The sequence below is a fragment of the Carcharhinus amblyrhynchos genome, chromosome 16, assembly GCF_965287045.1.
Source record: "Carcharhinus amblyrhynchos chromosome 16, sCarAmb.v2.hapA, whole genome shotgun sequence".
In the NCBI taxonomy this organism is placed as follows: Eukaryota; Metazoa; Chordata; class Chondrichthyes; order Carcharhiniformes; family Carcharhinidae; genus Carcharhinus; species Carcharhinus amblyrhynchos.
This window is the reverse complement of record NC_137339.1, coordinates 31,831,328-31,852,928: the sequence shown is the minus strand read 5'-3', so window position 1 is coordinate 31,852,928 and position 21,601 is coordinate 31,831,328. Positions and strand designations below refer to the sequence as shown.

Below are 21,601 nucleotides of genomic sequence, written 5' to 3'. Positions count from 1 at the left end.
CCAGAATAGTATACAGGATTCCAAGTGTGGCTTTACCAATGTCTTGTACAACTTCAACAAGTAGTCCCAACTCCTGTATTCAATGCTCTGACCGATGAAACCAAGCATGCCAAATACCTTTTTCACCACTCTGTCCACCTGTGACTCCACTTTCAAGGAGCTATGAACCTTTACCCCTAGATCTCTTTGTTCTATAGCTCTCCCCAACACCCTACCATTAACTGAATAACTCCTGCCCTGGTTTGATCTACCAAAATGCATCCCCCCGCATTTATCGAAATTAAACTCCATCTGCCATTCATCATCCCACTGGCCCAATTGATGAATATCCCATTGCAATCCTAGATAACCTTCTTCACTATCGACTATGCCACCGATCTTGGTGTCATCTGCAAACTTACTAACAGTGCCTCCTAAATTCTCATCCAAGTCATTAATATAAGTGACAAATAACAGTGGACCCAGCACTGATCCCTGAGGCTCATCACCAGTCACTGGCCTCAGTTTGAAAAACAACCCTCTACAACAACCCACTGTCTTCTGTCATCAAACCAATTTTGTATCCATTTGGCCACCTCACTCTGGATCTTGTGAGATTTAACCTTATGCGACAATCTGCCGTGTGGTATCTTGTCAAAGGCCTTACTAAAGTCCATGTAGACACCATCAATTGCACTGCCCTCATCCACCTTCTTGATTACCCCTTCAAAAAAACTCAGTCAAATTTGTGAAATGTGATTTCCCACTCACAAAGCTATGCTGATTGTCACTAATCAGTCCTTGCCTCTCTAAATGTCTCTCAGAACACATTCTAACAACTTACCCTTTATCTTTACCTTGTCAGAACAATAAGAATTTGATTATCGTGATCAATGGAGATTATTTTCTTACTGATAGTACATGAACCTATAAATTCAGCTACGTGGCATCTATTTTACAGATATTAAACTGCCTCCTACTCCTCTAGAATTGTGGGTAGAAAGTCAATGCATATTTACGGCCATAAGTGTACCACTTGTTGTATTACTTATCTAGTTAATCAGGCATTAGGAAAACATGTTAAGAACATTTAAAGGGAAATGTCCAATATCCCAGTGCATCACCCACCATGTACTGCCCTCAGACAACAAAATGTCTGCTAACCTGTAGGAAAACACCCATTCTTACCTGAATGTGGATCTCTTCCTATCCCTTTATAAAGGGAATATGGATGGGGGGAGGGGGGGGGGCTCCTTTTCCCTACAAGTTACAAGGCCAAATCTCTTGATCCTAGCCCTGACAGCCAGTCTCTCCTCTCACCTGTGGTCCAATCTCTTCCCCTGCCCAATTCCTTTGGCTTTATTTCCACTTTTCACCCGTATTGACTCATTGTCATTAAATGGATTACATAATTGCATTTGAATGCTGAATTAGCTGTTGGGAGTTATTGAAGGAAAGACAGTCTCTCAAATCATTGCATTGTCATGTCATTAAAAAGGTAATTGCTATAAAAGTAACAGAGAGGCTAATGGTCTGCACTGGTATGTGCAAATCAGAGAGCAAGTTCATTGAGCATGCATGAGTTAAAGATGACGTTGCTGAAAGGTAGGAAATAGAAGTTCCTGTGTGAGATGCTCTGCTTCCCCTTAAGCTTCCCAAAAGCTACATAGAGGTTTACAGCTTGGAAACAGGCCCAGCCCAACTTGTCCCTGCTGCCCTTTCTTTTTTAAAACCCCTAAGCTAATCTCAGTTGCCCGCATTTGGCCCATATCCCTCTATACCTATCGTACCCATGCAACTATCTAAATATTTTTGAAAGACAAAATTGTACCTGCGTCTACTACTACTTCTGGCAGCTTGTTCCAGACACTTATCACCCTCTGAGTGAAAAAATTGCCCCTCTGGACATTTTTGTATCTTTGCCCTCTCACCTTAAACCTATGCCCTTTAGTTTTAGACTCCCCTAACTTTGGGAAAAGTTTTCTCTCCAACTGAATTGGCTAGTGTGAACTTTCTGCACTGATATCATAGTTGCAGACTAAACTTATTATAAAAGGTTCGGGTTTGTAATTTGCCACGTAACTAAACTTCAACAATGTTATCAGTGTTAATCACTGCCTGACTGGCACTGAATGTTAATTTTTACAAGTGTGGACTATCATTCCTTTAGCTTTTCACTATTGTTTGAGATTTTCAAAAACTTATAAAGTTTTAATCCTGCCTTTTTTCAAATCTCTGCCTATCCAATCTTTCTTCCCCTCTATTTATCTCACATTTGTGGCAGACTTGATATTGAATTGACAATTCTAACTGACACATCCTGGGTAGAATTTTTAGGATAGCATTCGCCATCTTGAAAGTCGATGTGTAATGCGTTCCCGCCTACTCTCAGTAACCCACCGCGATTGTAATGCTCAGTTGAGATTTAATGGTAGCACGTGGGGCTTCTATCTGCCCTCGGAAGGAAGTCCCTCCTCAGAGCTATTGGCCAATCCCATCCATAACTAAGAAACGTTGAAAAGCAATGGCCTGCCTACTCATTCTGTCCATGCGACGACCTGAAAATTGCACAAGAAAAGTAATAAAGGATTGTGAACGAAACCCAGTCATTCACATAGGGCAGCCTCCCATCCATTGACGCTGTCTACACTTCCTGCTGCCACAGAAAAGCAGCCAGCATAATTAAGAACCCCACGCATCCTGGACATTCTTTTTTCCACTTTCTTCCGTTGGGAAAAGATACAAAAGTCTGAGGTCATGTACGAACTGACTCAAGAACAGTGTCTTCCCTGCTGCCATCAGGCTCTTGAATGGACCTACCTTGTATTAAGTTAATCTTTCTCTACACCCTAGCTCTAACTGTAACATACATTCTGCATCCTTTCCTTTCCTTTATGAACAGTATGCATTGATTGTACGTATAGCACGTAAGAAACCATACATTTCACTGCATACCAATACATGTGACAATAATAAATCAAAATTAATATTCCAGGCAATGGGGCAAATAATCGCTTCAATTGGCTTGTTAATTCTGGACTGCTGATCTGCACCTGCCAATCAAAATACTGCATGAGCATGGGATGATGTTAGGGTTCTCACCTGGCATCGTCACATGCTATTTTACACTCTTCCAGATCAGGCACACCCACCTAGATAGTGTAAAATTCTGACCCTTGTTTTAGACATTGCACTGCTTGTTAATGATTCTAAAGACCAAAACCTATTAGTGGGATATTTGTGAACCCATCTGGTTCACTAATGCCCTTTGGGGAAGGAAATCTGCTGGCCTTACCTGGTCTGGCCTACCTGTGGCTCCATATCCACAGCAATGTGGTTGACTCTCAACTGCCCTCCAAGGGCAACTAGAGATGGGCAATAAATGCTGGCCTGCCAGCAATGCCCATATCCCAGGAACGAATAAAAAAAATAAAGATCCCTCTGATGGGATCTTCTGGTCTCACTGTGTGTGACCTTTATGACTCCCTGGCAGCACAGCCAATGAGCAATGCAAATGGCCATTGACTTTGATGGGACCAGAAGATCCTGTGTTGGCCAATGGCGAGCCTCCTCCGCTGCCAGATTTGCTGGAAGACCAAAAAATTCTGGCCATAGATTTTTTGCCCTCTTCACATATTGCTGATGCCCTGGAGAGGTGCTCAGCTGGCTGGGTGTTGGTTGGCAAGAACATGCCATGCAATATCCCGTAGAAGGATTGTGGGCAAGTGCCAGTCTGATGACTGGCTTGTTTGTTTGCTGCTCACAGCAATATATCTAAATGTTAATAGTTCTGTCTTTTTCATATTTCTAACTGTGTTTCTTTCTCAGCGTCATTGTTGTTAATATTCTACTTCTTATGTTTGGTTAGCTGAAAGATCCTTTCGGAATAAATAAGTCCCAAAATTGGCAAAGCCACGAACTGTCTCGATATTTGTACAAATTGTTGCACACAAAACGTGACGGATGGAAGGAAAAGTAGTGTCTTTAAATACACTAGATAGGCATAAAATGCAAAATATTAGCATGCTTTTTGCATGTATGTATGGCAATTGACTGAACTGTCTGATGGATGTCAAAAACCCTGTTTGCTGGATAATTACAGACAAGAATTGTAAGCCTCTCAAAGTGATGACGAGAGGCTGGAAGTGGTCTCCATGGAAACAGATGTAGCTGTTGAGTTGCCATAACCCCTGGTGTTCAAATTAGCTGTAATGGAAATATATAATAGGCAAGCTGAACCTTGAACTCTATATTTCTCTTGAAGAGATGATCAAAAAACAAACCTCAATCTTATTGAACCACTAAATTCCACACAGTAACTAAAATTACCATTCGCTCTGTGTATTAGTTTAAAGCTGCTGATTCTCCTTGTTGTAAGTCGTGCCCATTAAAGTGGACGGTTTCTTTTTGTATAGAGCACTGTGCACGACCTTAGGATGTTGATGAAGGACTGTTTGAAGTGTAGTTATTCTTGTAATACAGGAAACACGGAAGCCAATTTGTACAAGAGTTAAAGACCACAAACAGCAGTGTGACAATGACCAGGTAACCTTCTAGTGCAGTTGATTGAGGGACAAATATTGGTCAAGTCAGCAGGGAGAACTGTCATACTGTTCATTAAAATAACAGATAGGGGGGATCATTTACCTTTACTTGAGAGAGCAGATGGGATTTTAGTTTAATAGCTCATCTGAAAGACGGCACCTCTGACAGTCCAGCACTCCCTCAGTAGTGCACTGGAAGGTCATCCTAAACTTTTATACTTAACTGGGACATGAACCCAGAATCTGTCAGCTTGAGAGGCCAGAATATCTCTAACTGAGCAACCGTTGAAACAGTGGTCGAAACACTTGTGAGAACAAACTGGGCTGGAGTGTACTGCAAAAGCTAGTACAAGTAGTGTTTATCTTTAATGTTATGAAGATAAACAGTTCACAGTTAGACTAAAATATTGCATATCTATATGGAAGGCCAGGTTTAGGGATCTATCAATGTAATAACATCAAATTTTGCACAGGTATGGAAAAGGCAAGAGACTTAGTAGAGCCCCAACCTGTTTCAGTCCAAGGTCTTCTTTCCTCAGACAGTGATTGTGAAGATAAGCATGGTCTGGCAAATTCCTATTGTTGTCTCTTTCACCTGATCCCTCCACCCTCCTACTCCCTTATAAAGAGAGAATACTTTGCATCAATGCCACAGGCAGCGATTGCTGCACCGTTTGATTTGAATGAATTGCAGGTTGTTTGTTTGGTGAAAATATTTATGCACTTATACACAACCCACTGGAACTGTCAGTCTGTAAAAGAACTGTCCAGCTGTCAAGGAGCTGTACATCTGTGACGGAACTGTACAGCTGTGAAGGAACTGGTAAAGGACTGTCCAGCTGTCAAGGGACAGCTGTGAAGGAACAGCCCAGCTGTGAAGTGCAGGTTTACATTTTATCTAATATGGAAAGTATATTTAAAGCACAGGAGTGAACGAGTAAGAGCAGAACTAACCCAATCCCTTTGTAATTTCAGCTTTAAGTTGTAAGTGTCAATAGATTAGTGTCAGACATTTTACTTAAATAATTAAAAATAGATTCAACAAATGAGTGCAGCGATCCAGGGACTGTTAGGTATTTTGGTGATGTTTGGCAGAAGGAGAGGCAGAAACTGTCTTTAACTGAGAATCAGCTCAGTTACAGTTCAATTTAGTAATTATTACTCACACATTAAATCTAGTATAAAACTTGGGTTTCAAAGCATCATTTGAACTGAAAAATCATTTAAAAGGAATAAGCAATCCTGAGTTCCTTCCATTTAATAAACAACTTGGCCTAGATTTCTGTTCCTGGGATGAATTTGTCGAGTTGGATATTTCCTGGCTTGGTGAACCCAGCCTTCAAAAATAGCTGCTCACAGGTGGCATATTCAGCCGGGGGCAATCTGAAAAACAAGTCGGGACAGATGGCCCTGGAATAAGTATACAGTTTACTGGATGAGGAGGTGGGCTGAGCATGAAGCCTACCTCTTTGCTCTGGCACTGCTCTGCCACATACTCCATATGCCCCATCCATGCCAACCCATATCCCCTTCCCAGCCCCATGACTCGCATACCCTCTATGCAAACTCCACACAGACAGTGACCTAAGGCCAGAATTGAATCTGGGACCCTGGTGCTATGAGGCAGCAGTGCTAACCACTGTGTCAGGATATATTCCTCCTGTCTGCAAAGGTCAGTGCCCCTTGTGTGAATAAATGCAGTTACTATCATCCATAGCTGAGCCGCACCGCGAGCCTGACTGATAACTTAAATCAGTTTCAGTGCTATTCTTAGAACAATCAGGATTGTTTAGCAGGTACTGTCCAATCTTTCACAAAGTAGAAATTACATAACTGAACCCAAAATACTTATGCAGAGTTGGTGAAAAGATAACTTCACTAAAATTACTATTATGAATTATTTGATGTTAAAGTATTGGCCTTAAATATAGATTTAAGATAGGGGACTCTAAAACTAGAGGACATAGGTTTAAGATGAGAGGGGAGAGGTACAAAAGCTTCCAGAGGTGCAATTTTTTCACACAGTGCGTGGTGAGTGCCTGGAATAAGCTGCCAGAGATTGTAATAGAGGTGGGAACAATTTTGTCCTTTAAAAAGCATTCAGACAGTCACGTGGTAACATGGTATAGAGGGATATGGACCAAAAGCAGACAATTGGGTCTAGCTTAGGGGTTAAAAAAAGGGGTGGCATGGACCGAAGGGCCTGTTTTTATGTTGTAATCCCCTATAAGTCTATGACCCTGTGACTCTAAATGAACTTAACAGGTATTGCCTTGGGCATGAGACAAAGCACTATGACTTTCAGCTGTGCTACTTCTGATATGGCACTGCATTTGCTGCAGTCTATTCAAATTAGAAACGCAGGACCTTTTGGAGGAGGCAGTTGCAGCATCCGCCACCCATCTCGCTGTATGATTTTTCTTTTAACCAGTTAACAGCCAAACCAAATACTCAGAGGGTTCAAATAATAATCTGAGGTTCGAGATACAGTGTTGCTTTTCAATGATTTGCTCCACCATTGTAGATGCCGGTGTTCTATTCCAGAAAGCCAGTTAGAAAAGGATATTATGATGACACTCTGGTATTTATACATTTTGGGGGCAATTCTCCCAAAAACATTATGTTGAATTTTCATAAAAACTGGAGTAAATCATGCTGGTTTTTCAGTGGGAGTTTCAAAATGACTCTCCCATTCTCCCTGTCGTGAATCTGTCCAAAAAAGCTGTGGGCAGGGCCTATTCCCGCTGGAGAGGCTGGCAGCACAGCGCTGAGCGGGCCACTGCACATGCACCAATCTGTCAGCGCTGGGATCAATGCACGTGCAGTGGTCCCCGCCTGCTGGCCTCCCAATTGTTAACCAGCTCAATCGCTGGCCAGGCCCACAACACCTGCGGTATTGCCCCTCTGACACTCCCAGGCCCTGCTCGCTGGCCCCCAAATATTCCCGGGCCAGCCTCAACCACCCCCTTGATGTTCCTTCACCACCTCTGCAGCCCCAATCTCCTGACCCCACCACCAGCCCGCAACTCCCCCCACTCCCCGTAGCCCCGGGCCTGCTCATGATATTTAAATTGCATTCCAATTAGAATTTACATAATATATGCAGCCCCAAGCTAATTTTCGGCACGGACCTGATGGTGCCGGAAATCCGGCTGCTGGAAATGTGCGGAGGCCTTGGCACCCAGCAGAGAGCCCATGAAATGGCCTCCTCTACAGTATTCCAGCCTGCTGCATTACAAAAGCAGATGGAAGAATTGCTCGCTTTATGTTCCTGTAGAATGTTTTCAAGTTCAGTGTTTCTTCCACAGGGAGTCGGTATATGTGGAGGAATGCACCTCAGATGCTGAGAAAGCAGGATAGTTATTCATTTTAGCCATGTAGTATTGATTAATTTATAACTAATGGGCTTTTGTCTGTAAATGGAGATTTCCTCTGGGTCTTTTTTTTGATTAAAGGAATGGAAGGTGAGTTTGGGGATACCGGGTCATGTGGTAATGGTTAATGGGAGGGGCTAGGTATTAGTAATGAAACAGCTTTCAGTTTGCTAGCTGGGGTCTGAAAACAGATCTGCAAACTGCTTGCTCTCTCTCTCTGTCCACAAAATCTCTCTAGAAGCTTCACAGATGTTACCACAATATAAAGCAAACATACCTGAGCTTGTTATCTTTATTTAAAGTGGCATTTAAGTCTTTGGGAAGAATGTTGCTTATTTGGAACGGAAACAGTGATAAGTTAAAAATTAGTGTTGTTTCTTTTCATGTTTAAAGCTTGTTCAATGGTTAAGAATTAAACTGCATCATTTTGTTAGACTTATGATTAAACTGCATTCTGAATAGGGTTTGTTTTGATAAAAGATTCCTAATTTGTTAATGAAATTACGCGTAGAATGAAGTATCCTTTTCTCACATTTATGTCAAAATAGAAAAATTATTGGGGTCTAGCCTGGTTCCATAATATGGGGTTCTGTTCTGAGAACCAAACAATAGGAACATAGAAATGTCAGACTTAGGAGTAGTAATTGGTCATTCAGCCCTCAAGTCTATTGTGCCATTTAACTTGCTCATGGGTGATCTTCCACCTCAAAGTCATTTTCTTGCATTCTACCCATACCCCTTGACGTAAAGGATAGAACTGGAGTCAATTATTACTCACTTTTTTATTTATTCATAGGGATGCACATACGTCTTAACCCAACAATCGTAGTTTTAGCTTATGCATATTCATAATGGGTTCAAGTGAATGAATCCCTAATTAATGTTCACCATCTGCTTACAATTTAATAGAATTAATTGATATTTAACATTATGATATTTAAATCTTAATGACTGAGTGTGGCTGTCCTTACCTGGCACCCAAAATGTGTTTCTTCTACTTTTCACCTTGTAGCTTGGGCTATGGTTGATGGAGCATCAAACATTCATCCACGGAAAACCTACAACGCAAAGACGCCTACAATAATTGTCTCCAGATCCCATGCAGGAGCGGTGAAGTCTTACTGCAAAGGTGCTTTCGGAAATGACACAACCATTATCCCTGCCGGTGGAGCAGGTGGGTCACCTGATTTATTAAAGCTACATAAGATTGATTCTCCTCCATCCCATTCCTGGATCAGTTCACTAACATTGTTGCCAAAGTTAATATCAGTCATACAGGCAAATACAAACATTGGCTCCTTTTAAAATAAAAAAAAACATATTCCAGGTAGATAAAAATCAATTTGACATATTGCGTTATGGTTGGGACTGGATCTCTCCAAAATCACCCATGTATGCTTAGGGGTAACATTATCGTTATGTTACCCCAGCTCAGTTTCACTCCATCCCCTGTTGGGAGCTCTTCCTTCAAAATTAAGGGCAGCACGGTGGTACAGTAGTTAGCACTGTTGCCTCACAGGGGCGGGGACCAGGGTTCAATTTCCAACCTGGGTCACTGGCTGTGTGGATTTTGCACGTTCTCCCTGCATCTGCGTGGGTTTCCTCCCACAGTCCAAAGATATGCAGGTTACGTAAATCTGCCATGCTAAATTGCCCCTGAGTGTCTGTGGGACTAGCTAAGGTAAATGCATGGGGTTGTGGGGATAGGGTCTGAGTGGAATTGTGGTTGGTGCAGATTCAGAAGGCTGAATGGCTTCCTTCTGCACTGTATGATTCTATGATTATATCTATGAGTAAAATGAAGCTTACCATTGAGGGGGTGCAAACTGAGTTGGTGGTGCAGTGTGATAGCCATTACAGCAGTACAAGTGAGTGGCTAGAGAAACCCCCAAAACCATGTTGATTGAAGACTTCATCTTCTGATAGCTTCAAGAGCTAAGTGGGCCCAATAAGGCGGGAAATCTAATATTAGGTTATTTCCCTCCATCATCCACTGTCATGCTTCTAGTACTTTCTAGGGAAGGCAGAGACAGCAACAGCAGGTAAAGGTAGGGAACTTGGGCAGATTGTCAGGACCGGCTTCACCACCAGCATCTCCATACATTGGGTGGCAAAGGGGAAGCTGGTGAGCTTCCTGGCGAGGGCTGGGGAAGAAATGAAAGGCCAAGGACGGATTTGAAGAACTAATTTTCCACTGCTATCCTCCCTATTTTCGGGTGCGGGTTGTGGAGGGAAGTCCAGTCCTTCATGTCTCCATGATACATGCCTGGGAAGCCTTGTCAGTACAAGCGTTGAAACTGATGCTGTCTTTGTGAATTGCTGAATAGTGATGGAATGGCATCTAAAGTGTCCTCATAACATTCATTCGTGATGCATTTGTAATCACATCCTGCTCTAACTAGCTGCCCCTTCTGTCAAAGAATGAACCAAATAAAGTTTTCTGTTATTTCCAACCTGGCAAACAAAATGGTGAGGAAAATGGAGATTAGGAATGTGGAATTTACTTGTCAGATTGGCTGGGATGGGAGGTGGTAAATCAACCAAAGCACATCTATAACAGTAATCCCTTAACTATGAGCGGCATTGTGGCACAGTGAGTAGCACTGCTGCCTCACAGCATCGGGGACCTGGGTTTGATTCCTGGCTTGGGTTACTGTCTGTGCGGAGTTTGCACGTTCTCCCCATGTCTGTGTGGGTTTCCTCCAGATGCTCCAGTTTCCTCCCAAAGTCTGAAAGACATGCTGGTTAGGTGCATTGGCCATCTAAATTTTTCCCTCAGCGAACCCGAACAGGTGCCAGACTAGGGAATTTTAACAGTAATTTCATTGCAGTGTTAATGTAAGCCTACTTGTCACACTAATAAATAAGTAATGTCTCAAGTATCTGTTTATCTACTGAATTAGCACAAATAATGAAGATGTTGGAAATACAGTTGTTGAGGTCAGGGCAGGCAATGATGTATTGGTATTGTCACTGAACTAGAAATCCAAAGATCCAGGAGACCTGGAGACTTTGGTTCAAATCCCAGCATGGCAGATGGTGAAATTTGAAATCAATAAAAGGCTAATGGACCATGAAGCCATTGCTGATTGTTGTAAAAACCCACCCAGTTCATTAATGTCCTTTCGAGAAAGAAATCTGCCATCCTTATCTGGTCTGGCCTACATGTGATGCAGCAATGTGGTTGACTCTTCAATGCTCTGTGAAATGGCCCAACCATTAGGGATGGACAATAAGTGTCGGCCTTTTCAGTGACGTCCACATCCAATTAATTTTTCGAAAGAACTGTTTTTATCGAAAGTGGTTGAATGATAAATTTTGTATTCTTTTTACAGCAGGGTATTTTGACAGCGAATGTCTCTTGAAAATAGTGAGAATATAGTGCAGGCAGATTTTCCATGGGTCATCTCACCCATTACACTATGTTGATCAACGGTATAACATGGTAATGTGCAGTGAAGACAAGTGTCTACCAAAGCTGCCATGCCCTTATGCTTAAAGCTACCAGTGATATTCCGTCAGTGACAGGAATACAAAGTAGTAAGGAAAACCAATAATCACGAGAAGATAGCGGCACCTGAAGAGAAATACAGTGATAAACCTGTTAAAGACATAAACCATACACACTGTCGCACAAAACAGCAATCCTGTTTGGCAGTCTCTTTTTGTGCTTATGAATTTAGAAAAGCAGTTATCTACAAACAAATAACCGAGGGTTCTTTGAAACAAAAGTGCAGGTATAGCAAACAACTCCATAATTTTAAATATGCTTAATGGAATGAAATGGAAGACATTTTTCGGGCTACCTGCCCATTTATCATCTGCCAATATGGGCATATGGTAAGAAAATCAGGGAGAGTGAGATACTTGGCTACTTCAGTGGAGCTCTCATACAGCCTATAATAATGCAGAAGTTGCCTGCCTACTTCAAGGAGGAGGCTGTTTAAGTGTACAAACTGGGACCCTAACGCCAGAGCTCCGATTGTAATTCTAAGATATGCTGCAACCTCCCTGTGTCAGGTAGTGAGGAGCCTGTATGGTTGTCTTTAAAGGGACCAATTGTGGCCACTCCACAAAAAAGTTCCAAATCTTTTTTTTTTCTGACGTACTTTTCAATTCCAGGCGGAGCAGCAGCACTCTTCCTAGCTCCATAAAAATAGCCTCCAGCAGGCAGGTCCATGCTTGATTTTCTCCATGATCAGCTCCCAAGCTGCTCAGTAATCTTTGCACCACGGTGGTACAGTGGTTAGCACTGCTGCCTCACGGCACCAGGGACCTGAGTTCGATTCCCGCTTGAATCACTGTCTGTGCAGAGTCTGCACACTATCTCCATGTCTGCGTGGGTGTCCTCCGGGTGCTCTGGTTTCCTCCCACAGTCCAAAGATGTGCAGCTTAAGTGAATTGGCCATGCTAAATTCTCCCTCAGTGTACCTGAACAGACACCAGCGTGTGGCCATTAGGGGAAATTCACTGCTGTGTAAATGTAAGCCTACTTGCGACTAATAAATAAACTTTAAAAAGAGCATGTTTGACATCCACAGCCTTCTAGTTTTTTTTATATTCATTTGTGGGACATGGGCATTGCTGACTGGCCGGCATCTATTGCCCATCCTTGGTTGCCCTTGTTCAAAGGGCAGTTAAGAGTCAACCACGTTGCTGTGGCTCTGGAGTCACATGTTGGCCAGACTGGGTAAGGACAGCAGATTTCCTTCCCTAAAGGACATGAGTGAATCAGATGGGTTTTTCCAATAGTCAACAATGGTTTTATGATCATCAGTAGATTCTTAATTCTAGATACTTTTTATTGAATTCAAATTCCACCAACTGCTGTGGTGGGATTCGAATCCAGGTCCCCAGAGCTTTAACTGAGTTTCTGGATTAATAGTCCAGCGATAATACCACTAGGCCATCGCCTCCCCAGTTCCAGCTGTGGCCCAGCAGGCCCAAGCATGAAAATGGTTCAGGCTACCCAACCCCACAACCAATGCCGGAGCTCACCCCAATAATCTGAGCGATCACCCCTTTATTCACCATGCTGCCTGTCTACAAAAGCTGGTAGTCTGCTGCCATGCACATTAGTCATCTCATCAACAAAAGCAGCAGCAAAGTTTCTCAATTTGTGCATCTTCCCTGTGTGGTCGTGAAAATCCAGCCTGCTTCATCTAAAGTGTTGCTCCGTGAGAATTGTTGGGGAGATAATGGTGTGCAGTGACTGTGGGTTTATATCCCACCACAGAAGCTGGTAGAATTTAAATTCAACCAATGAATTACTCTCAATAATGGTGACCATGAAACTGTCATTAATTGTCATTAAAAAAAATCTGGTTTACTGATGTCATTTAGGGAAGGAAATCTGCCAGTTGTACATGGCCTGGCCTATATAGGGATCGGTGGTCATTGTTGCACCATAACCCATTTCCCTCAGGAAACAGCCTTTTCCTTCAAAGATCTATTGCATGTTTGATTGCCTCAGAGTTCAAACTTCATGTTTGCACTCTCGGAACCATGGATTAACATTTCCTTGTGCAGCTCACAATTTGCATTCTTGGAATAGCTAGCTGTTCCTCGTAATGCCGATCTTGGGATTAATGATTGACACACAAATGATCACATATATACAAAACTTTTTTTAAAATTCATTCACTGAATGTCGGCGTCACTGGCAAGAAAACGTTTATTACCCGTGTCTAATTGACTTTGAGAAGATGGTGATGAACTGCCTTTTTAAACAGCTGTAGTTGTGGGTCTGACATCATGAAAATGCCAGATTGCGTCAGATAAACTGATTTTTTTTTCCCCTAAGGGACAGCAGATGGTCGATTGCATCAATTCCATTTTTACATGGTTATCATATGACTAGCTTCTCATTCCTATTTATTTGTGAACCAGATTTACATTCCTCAGTTCCTGTGGTGGGATTTGAACTCTGGATGACTAATCCAGTAATATAACCACCTTGTGAATGTCATGATGGTACGAACAACTTGATGAAACATTGGCTTTTTTTCTGCTGTTAAGTAGGGAGGTTTAAGCAAATAAACTTGCAATCTTCAGCTTTAATTAACACCCTTAATGAGCAAAGTTGCCAAAGAAGCTTATTCCTGAAAGAATCATAGAATCCCGAAAGTGCAAAAGGAGGCTATTTAGCTCATCGAGCCTGCGCTGACAGTAATCCGACCCAGGCCCTATCCCCATAATCCTACATATTTACCCTGCAAATCTCCCTGACACTAAGGCAATTTAGCATGGCCAATCAACTTAATCTGTGCATCTTTGGATTGTGGGAGGAAACCAGAGTACCAGAAGGAAGCCCACTCAGGCATGGGGAAAACATGCAAACTCTGCACAGACAGTGACCCCAGGCCGGAATTGAACCCGTGCCGCCCACATTTGCTTCTCTGGAAGGATCCTGTGGCAAAAAATATGTTGAGGAGGGGGCGATTTTGTGGTAGTGTGATGGTAAACTGCCCCTGTAATTTTTTCTCAATCCAATTTTAATCATCATTTCCAAGTCTTCATTCATTGATATTCTGATGTTCCCTGTAACTGACTTGAAATACGTTGCCTGAGTTATTTGATGCCTACTGCTCTAATTGTGCCCTGTGTGAAGCCAGACTGTCTTTCCCCCAGCTGTGAGATCAGTCAATAACTACTGCACCTTTGGCCTGGGACAGAAATCGCCTGCATTATTTACTTGTCTGACCCAGCTTAATGAGTCCTTTTTGATTGTCTCCTACCCTATATTATGCTGCATTGGTATTAATAATTGGCTTTTAATGATCAGCACACAACATGGGCAAATAATCCTTTCGTGCCAGCTATTAGCAGATCACACTGATAATGTTTGGCTAGTTGTTTGCTGAAATGTGAAAACTGATGAAGAACGTTCTATATGCACCATAAAAACTATTGTGGTGGCCGTTACGATGTTAGATTGCAGCAAAGATATGCAAAGTGGTGGCACGGTGGCACAATGGTTAGCACTGCTGCCTCACAGTGCCAGAGACCCAGGTTTGATTCCCAGCTTGGGTTATTCTTTGTGTGGAGTTTGCATATTCTCCTTTGTCTGCATGGGTTTGCTCCGGTTTCCTCCCACAGTCTAAAAGACATGCTGGTTAGGTGCATTGACCAAACCGGGGTGTAGTGACTCGGGGAATTTCACAATAACTTCATTGCAGTGTTAATGTAAGCCTTACTTGTGACTAATGAATAAACTTTACTTTGCAAGCTTACGCTACTTACTTTAAAATGTAACGACCACGGCAGCGTTTACATAGGAGGTAAACAATTGCAACTATATACAGGTAAAATTTCCTCATGGCTTTAGTTATTCTATTCCCTTCAGCACTGTTTCTGCACCGGAGGGATAGGTCTAGCAGATTTTTCTTTGCCCAGCCTCTGCCAGAGGTGTAGTGGATCTGAACAATATCGAGCTGATTCACATACTAATCTGGCACTTGCCCTATGGGACGGGGAAAGTTACTCGTTTTATGTGTTTGGATTGTCCCATATGGGAATTGAGCACTCCTGTGTGCAATTACATCTCCACACCTGTGCCCTTCCTGCTGTTTAGATTCACCACCTATCTCGTTAATATTTGAAGCATTGTGTGTTGTTTTGATTCAGGTCAGCAACATGTCTGCTGTATGCATCATCTACAGGATGCACTACAGCAACTCGCCAATCGACAGGACTTTGCAAACTGCAACCTTTACTGACTAAAAGGATGAAGGCAACACCACTACCCTGAAATTCCCCTCCAAGTCACACACCATCTTGATTTGGAAATATATCATTGTTCCTTCACTGAATCATCACTAGATCACAATTCTTCAATTCCCTCGCTAACAGCACCATGGATGTACCTACACCACTTGGACTGCAGTGGTTCATGAAGACAACTCACTACCACCTTTTCGAAGGCGGTTAGGGCTGGGCAATCAATGTCAGGAAGAATTAAAAGTATTATTAAATGGAGATAGATTGGTGAACTGTACAGTACAGAGGGATGTGTGAGTCCTGATACATCAATCACAAAAAGTTAGCATGCATTTACAGCAAGTGATTAAGAAGACAAAGGGAATGTCAGATAAAAGTAAATTACTGGGCGTGGAGGAATCTGAAACCAAAAGAGAAAACGCTGAAAAATCTCAGCAGATCTGGCAGCATCTTTAAGGAGAGAATAGAGCTGCCGTCTCAAGCCCAGATGACCCTTTGTCAAAGCTAAAAGAGAGAAGCTGTAAGCTGTGCCAGATGAAGATACTGAGGGGGGGAGGTGAAATGGGACAGAGATAGAATAGAAAAGGGGAAGTGGGGGGTAGAAAAGGTAAGGGGAGGGGGTTGAAGTAGGGGGGGGAGGCATCGGGGGTGGGGGAAGCATTTGGCACAGCTTTCAGCTTCTCTGCCGTTTGGCCATTCACATCCTTTATTCTCTCTGTGGATAGCTATTAGTAGTCTTTTCCCCTGGTTTCTATGGCTATGACTCATCTTTCATTCCCTCCCCCTGCACTATAAATGTCTCCCACTTTCTATGCCTTTTAGCTTTAACAAAGGGTCAACTGGACTCAAAACATTAGCTCCTTTCTCTCCTTGTAGATGCTGCCAGACCTACTGAGATTTTCCAGCGTTTTCACTTTTGGTTACAAAGGGAATGTTGTTGTTTATTTTGAGGGAAATGAAACATAAAAATAGGGAAGTTCTGCTACAATTGCACATATGGTGCACTGTGTACAGTTTTGGCCCCCTTACTTAAGAAGGGATATGACTGCTGATACTGTTCAGAGAAAGATTACATAACTATTTCCTGAGATGAAGAGATTATCTTAGGAGGAAAAGTTGGACAAGTTAGGCCTGTATATATTGGAGTTTAGCAGAATGAGAGATGATCTAATTGAAACATTGAAGATCCTGAGGAGTCTTGACACTTGATGGATGCTGAGACTATGTTTTCCCTTGTGAGAGAAACTAGAGTTAGGGGGCACAGTTTAAAAATAAGGGGACTACCATGACAGATGGAGGTAAGTTTTTTTTTCAGAAAGTTTTTAGTCTGTGGAATTCTCTTCCCCACGAGAGCTGTGGAGGTAGAGTCATTGAATAGTTTTAAGACTGGATTAGATTCTTGATTGAGAGTCATTGAATAGTTTTAAGACTGGATTAGATTCTTGGTTGAGAGTCATTGAATAGTTTTAAGACTGGGTTAGATTCTTGATTGACAAGGGAGTCAAAGCATATAGCGGGTAGGCAGGAAAGGAGATTTGAGGCCACAATCAGATCAGCCATGATCTTACTAAATCGGGATGGAACAGGATTAAAGGGACTCCTGCTCCTAATTCATATGTACATATGCCAGAGTCTCCAGCAATGTTCTCATTCCATGAGTGAATTTAAAAAGTATCATGATTTTGCAATGGATTATATTCCAAAGGAAATACCTATCATGCTAGTTACTATTTACCTACAATGTGCAACTGAGGAATTTTCTTGAGCCAGGAGTTAAAATCCCAATTTTAACCAGCAGTGAGTTTGGTGCAGGGTGGATGAGGTTTAAATTAGACCTGGGCCATGTTAATTTCATTTTAATACAGCAGATCTCTTTTTTCCTGAAGCTGATGAGTTGGACATTAAGGCCAGTGGGCGGAAGCAGATATTGGGCTGGGAATTGGACCCTGCTAGGGAGAGGTACAAGAATGGCCTCTTATATAAACTAAATTTTAGAAAACATTTGTACAACTACCAGTCAGAGGGGCTTCATTTGTGCTTCCTCCTGGCTTCCAAGGAATCATTGCAACAATTTATTCTGTTACCTGTGCCTTTTCTGACAACTTTGTTGCCTCGCACCAGGCTTCACTGGAGCTTTTGAATTCCAGTGCACTTTAACTCAAATCTGATATTTGCTTGTTCTATTGATACAAGGTCAAACAGTGTGCTTTTCTCATGTGACAGTGACTTGAATACTGTGCATACGCTAATCAGACCTTTTTACTCTTCAGTTGAAATTCCAATGTGGATCTTGTTTTGACCATGTGTATTTTTTGCTTCAATACATAACAGGATACAAAGTTCTTTCACTTTTAGACTCTGGAGAAGGCACACAGCCTGACAGTGCGGATGTATACATCCATGTGACTTTCATTAAGAAGTGGGACATTTGTGCCGGTAATGCCATAGTGAAAGCCGTGGGAGGTGAGATGACAACAATCGAAGGAGGTTCCATCGATTACAGTGACATTCCCTCCAATAATGGTGGACTTGTAGCAAGTATTGGGATAGATCACCATGCTTTGCTTAAACGATTACCTGATCTCAAAAGCCTTGCTCCAAAAAAGAACTAAAGGAATACCAGGAACCTCCAGTTGTGCTCATTGTGGTAAATCTTGAAAGATTAATGAGCAGAAGCAGCAGAAAATTTCATACATAATGTGGATGAATTTCTCCCCCATTGACTCGGAGAAATATCAACTCAAGAGGTCTCCCGAAGCAGTTTCTACTGTTCAAATGCAGAAATGAATAGCACCTTTGTGATTTCCTAAAAGCATTATTATAAAATGTGTACCCTTATAATTGATTGACCTCAATCCTTTGAGCCTTCTTTTTGTATGTGGAATTTCTGTTTATGTGAGCCTGTCACTGTGATTTTAAAGTAAGTCTATATATAAACTATTTACTGCTGAACTATTGCCCTGATATGAACATTTTCAGTGTCCATTTTCTTTAATGTGTTAAGAGCAAAGAAAAGTGCAGCACAAGAACAGATCCTTCAGCTCTCCAAGCCTGTGATCATGATGGCCTAGCTAAACGGAAGAAAAAACCTTCTGCCTTTGTTCAGTCCGTATCCTTCTATTTCCTCCCTATTCATGTACCCATCCAGATGACTTTTAAATGTTGCTAATGTGCCTGCTTCCAATGCCTCCTCTCATTGCGCATTCCAGGCACCCACCATTCTCTGCATGAAAAACTTCCCCTGCACATCTCCCTTAAAATTTCCCCCCTCACCTTGAAACCCTCTTGCAATTGACACTTCCACTCTTCGAAAAAGTCTCTGACTATCCACCCTGTCTATGCCTCTCATAATTTTGTGGACCGCCATCAGGTCTCCCTTCAGCCTCCAAATTTGCAATGAAAATAATCCTAGTTTATTCGATCTCTCCTCATAGCCTTGAGAGCAGGCAACATCCTGATGAGCCTTCTTTGCAGTCTCTCCAAACAAGAATTCACCGTGACAGAATAGTTCTCCGTGCAATTGAGCTTCTGATATCACATGTGTTTTCTGGAGAAGTGATATGCAGAGATTTGATTGGTAATGGGGTGAGGCAGACAGAACAAGTGGTCAGGGCTGTGTCATACAGATCTCAGAACATGATTATGGAGCAGAAAAAATTGAGTATAACTGTCTTGCCTGGGGAATAATGTGTCATATACAAAGTTCTGTGAGGACTGGTTATCTGAACATCAAAGAGTGAAAGAAGTATATCACTCCCAAAGCGACAGTTACCAGTACAGTGAGTGTAGTCAGAATTTAATTTGCTGCTATCCACAATATTATTGATCATGCCAAATTAAATTCTATACCAACCCACTTGCTATACTGAAACGCATTGATCTTTTCTGAGGCACAATTTCACATATCTGATTGTAGATATCTCATGTTTTATTGCCTTCGCATAAAACATAAAACACAATTTTCCTCTGAATCTCTGTTTTCTGAAAATATGAATGTTTTAATATTTCAAGTAGTACTGCATTCATCAATTCCATGTGGTGAATGGGACATCCTTTAAGCGATGGCCAATTGATTCAACTTCAATTTGTCAGTCTTAATGGTCTCTGAAGTATTGATAGGAACAGCAGATAAAATGGTCATTGTGGTACTTTGAATCAAAAGAATTTTTTTTAAAGAAAAAAGCAAAAATCAACTTTGGTATTGCAAACAAACTTTTTAAAAATAGAAGTGCATTTTTCAATTGTGTTTTCCATTTTCTTTCTTATGTTTTAAAATATTGTATAATGGTTTGATTAGTTAGTGATAAACCAAAATAGAGTCAATTAAGCGGGCTAACTTCAATGTAGTTTGTAGGTTTATGGTAGCCAGGCTATCAAGGTCATGGAGGAGTTTACTGTGTGCTCCATGTGTTCTGCAAAAGATGACAGTACTTTCAATGTCATTTATATGAGGAACATTATAGATGACTCCATGATGTGGCACTCCCAGAGTGTACATAGAAAATCACTGCCAATTAGCCAGTGATTTTCTATCCATTGTAATTGAATGACAGAAAATCATGATCTGGGCACCTACTCTTTTCCAAGGGGCACATATTTCAAGCACTAGAATTGGAATTTCCGAGCACTAAAGTTGGAATTTTCCTTCCGGCCTGTCTCAATGAAGGTGCAGAAACCCCCCCCCCCCACTGCCACCCTTAAGGATTCTTTGGTGGGGGGACAGGCAAGCCACAGAAAATGCCACAGACATTGGCAAAGCTGGAAGATCCCATCAACAGCCGCTGGCCAACATGCCAAGGGAGGGCAGAAAATCCCATGCTAAATTTCAGCATAATCTTCAAAATCATCACAATTATAGTCATCGGTGAAGAATTGGGTTTGCGCATGCTTAGTCTGAAAACCCAAAGAGTATTTTGTTTTATTAATTGACCTTGGTTTAGTCACTTCCTTCTTTTGTTATTGACTGATTCTTTTATTCCTTCATCTGAGGCTGATGACTTAGCTATGAGCAAAGCAATATAAAGCTAATTTGAATCTGGGTATTCCAGTTGCATGCACAGCACACAACAAATTCTTCTCCTGCTGTGTTTAAAAATGCATCAGGAGGTGTCTATCATTGGTGAACAATCAGCTTTAGGGGAATCACTTCATTGAACATTATTGAACTAGATTTATGATTTATATTCATTACAGCAGAAGCGTGTTAGCTTATTAAAAGTTGTATGTTTGATTGTTGTAATTGTACTAATTAGTTATACTTTTTTAGAGGTTGGGTTATTTGTTAAATATGTAAATTAGGAAATAAATAACGAGAATAATTTAGTGTGGCCTTTGATTTTAATGTGTATGTTGATACAAGGGAAATGTGAGATGACGGTAATGATGCTGGACTAGCAATCCAGAGGCCCAGACTTGGCTTGGCTCCAAGTATATGAGTTCGAGTCCTATTTTGACAGCTGCAGAATTTAAATTCAGTTCATTAATAAATCTGGAATAAAATGCTGGTCTCATTAATAAGAATCATAAAACCCTCAAATTGTCAGAAAAGCCCATCTGGTTAACTAGTGTCACTCAGGGAAGGAAACCTGCCATCCTTCTCCTGCCTGGCCTGAATGAGACTCTGGACCCACAATAATATGATTTGCTTTGAGCTTTCCTCTGAAAGGTCCGAGCATGCCACCCAGTTGTATCAAATCACAATAGAAAAGTCAAACGTGAATAAAACTGGTCTAACTGCCTGATATTGACCTAACTTTTAGAACTAACAAAGGCACACCCTGTCCACTCATCACAGCAAAGTCGTCCTCAGTAATATTTGGGAACCTGAGCCAAAATCCTCAGAACTGTCCCATGCATCAGCCAAAAAGAAAACTGTGACAGAGTCCACGAATTATATCTTACAGCCAAAGGTCCCAAACTCCTCCACCATCATTCCGAGGTACATCCTGTCCCATGAACAGGACAGACTCACCAGGAGCGACAGAC

At 41.8% G+C, this 21,601-nt stretch overlaps 1 protein-coding gene across 1 annotated transcript in view; it reads left to right on the top strand.

The window, feature by feature from the left end:
- The window catches only part of LOC145353945 (inositol monophosphatase 3-like), a 43,810-nt gene extending 22,871 nt beyond the window's left edge, over window positions 1-20,939 (top strand). Inside the window, exons 4-5 of the mRNA XM_080204963.1 lie at window positions 8,910-9,071; window positions 17,948-20,939. Of these exons, the coding sequence (XP_080061089.1) occupies window positions 8,910-9,071; window positions 17,948-18,228 (443 nt within the window). The 3' untranslated portion in view covers window positions 18,229-20,939. The remainder of the gene's footprint in view (window positions 1-8,909; window positions 9,072-17,947) is intronic.
- The last annotated feature ends 662 nt before the right edge of the window (window positions 20,940-21,601 follow it).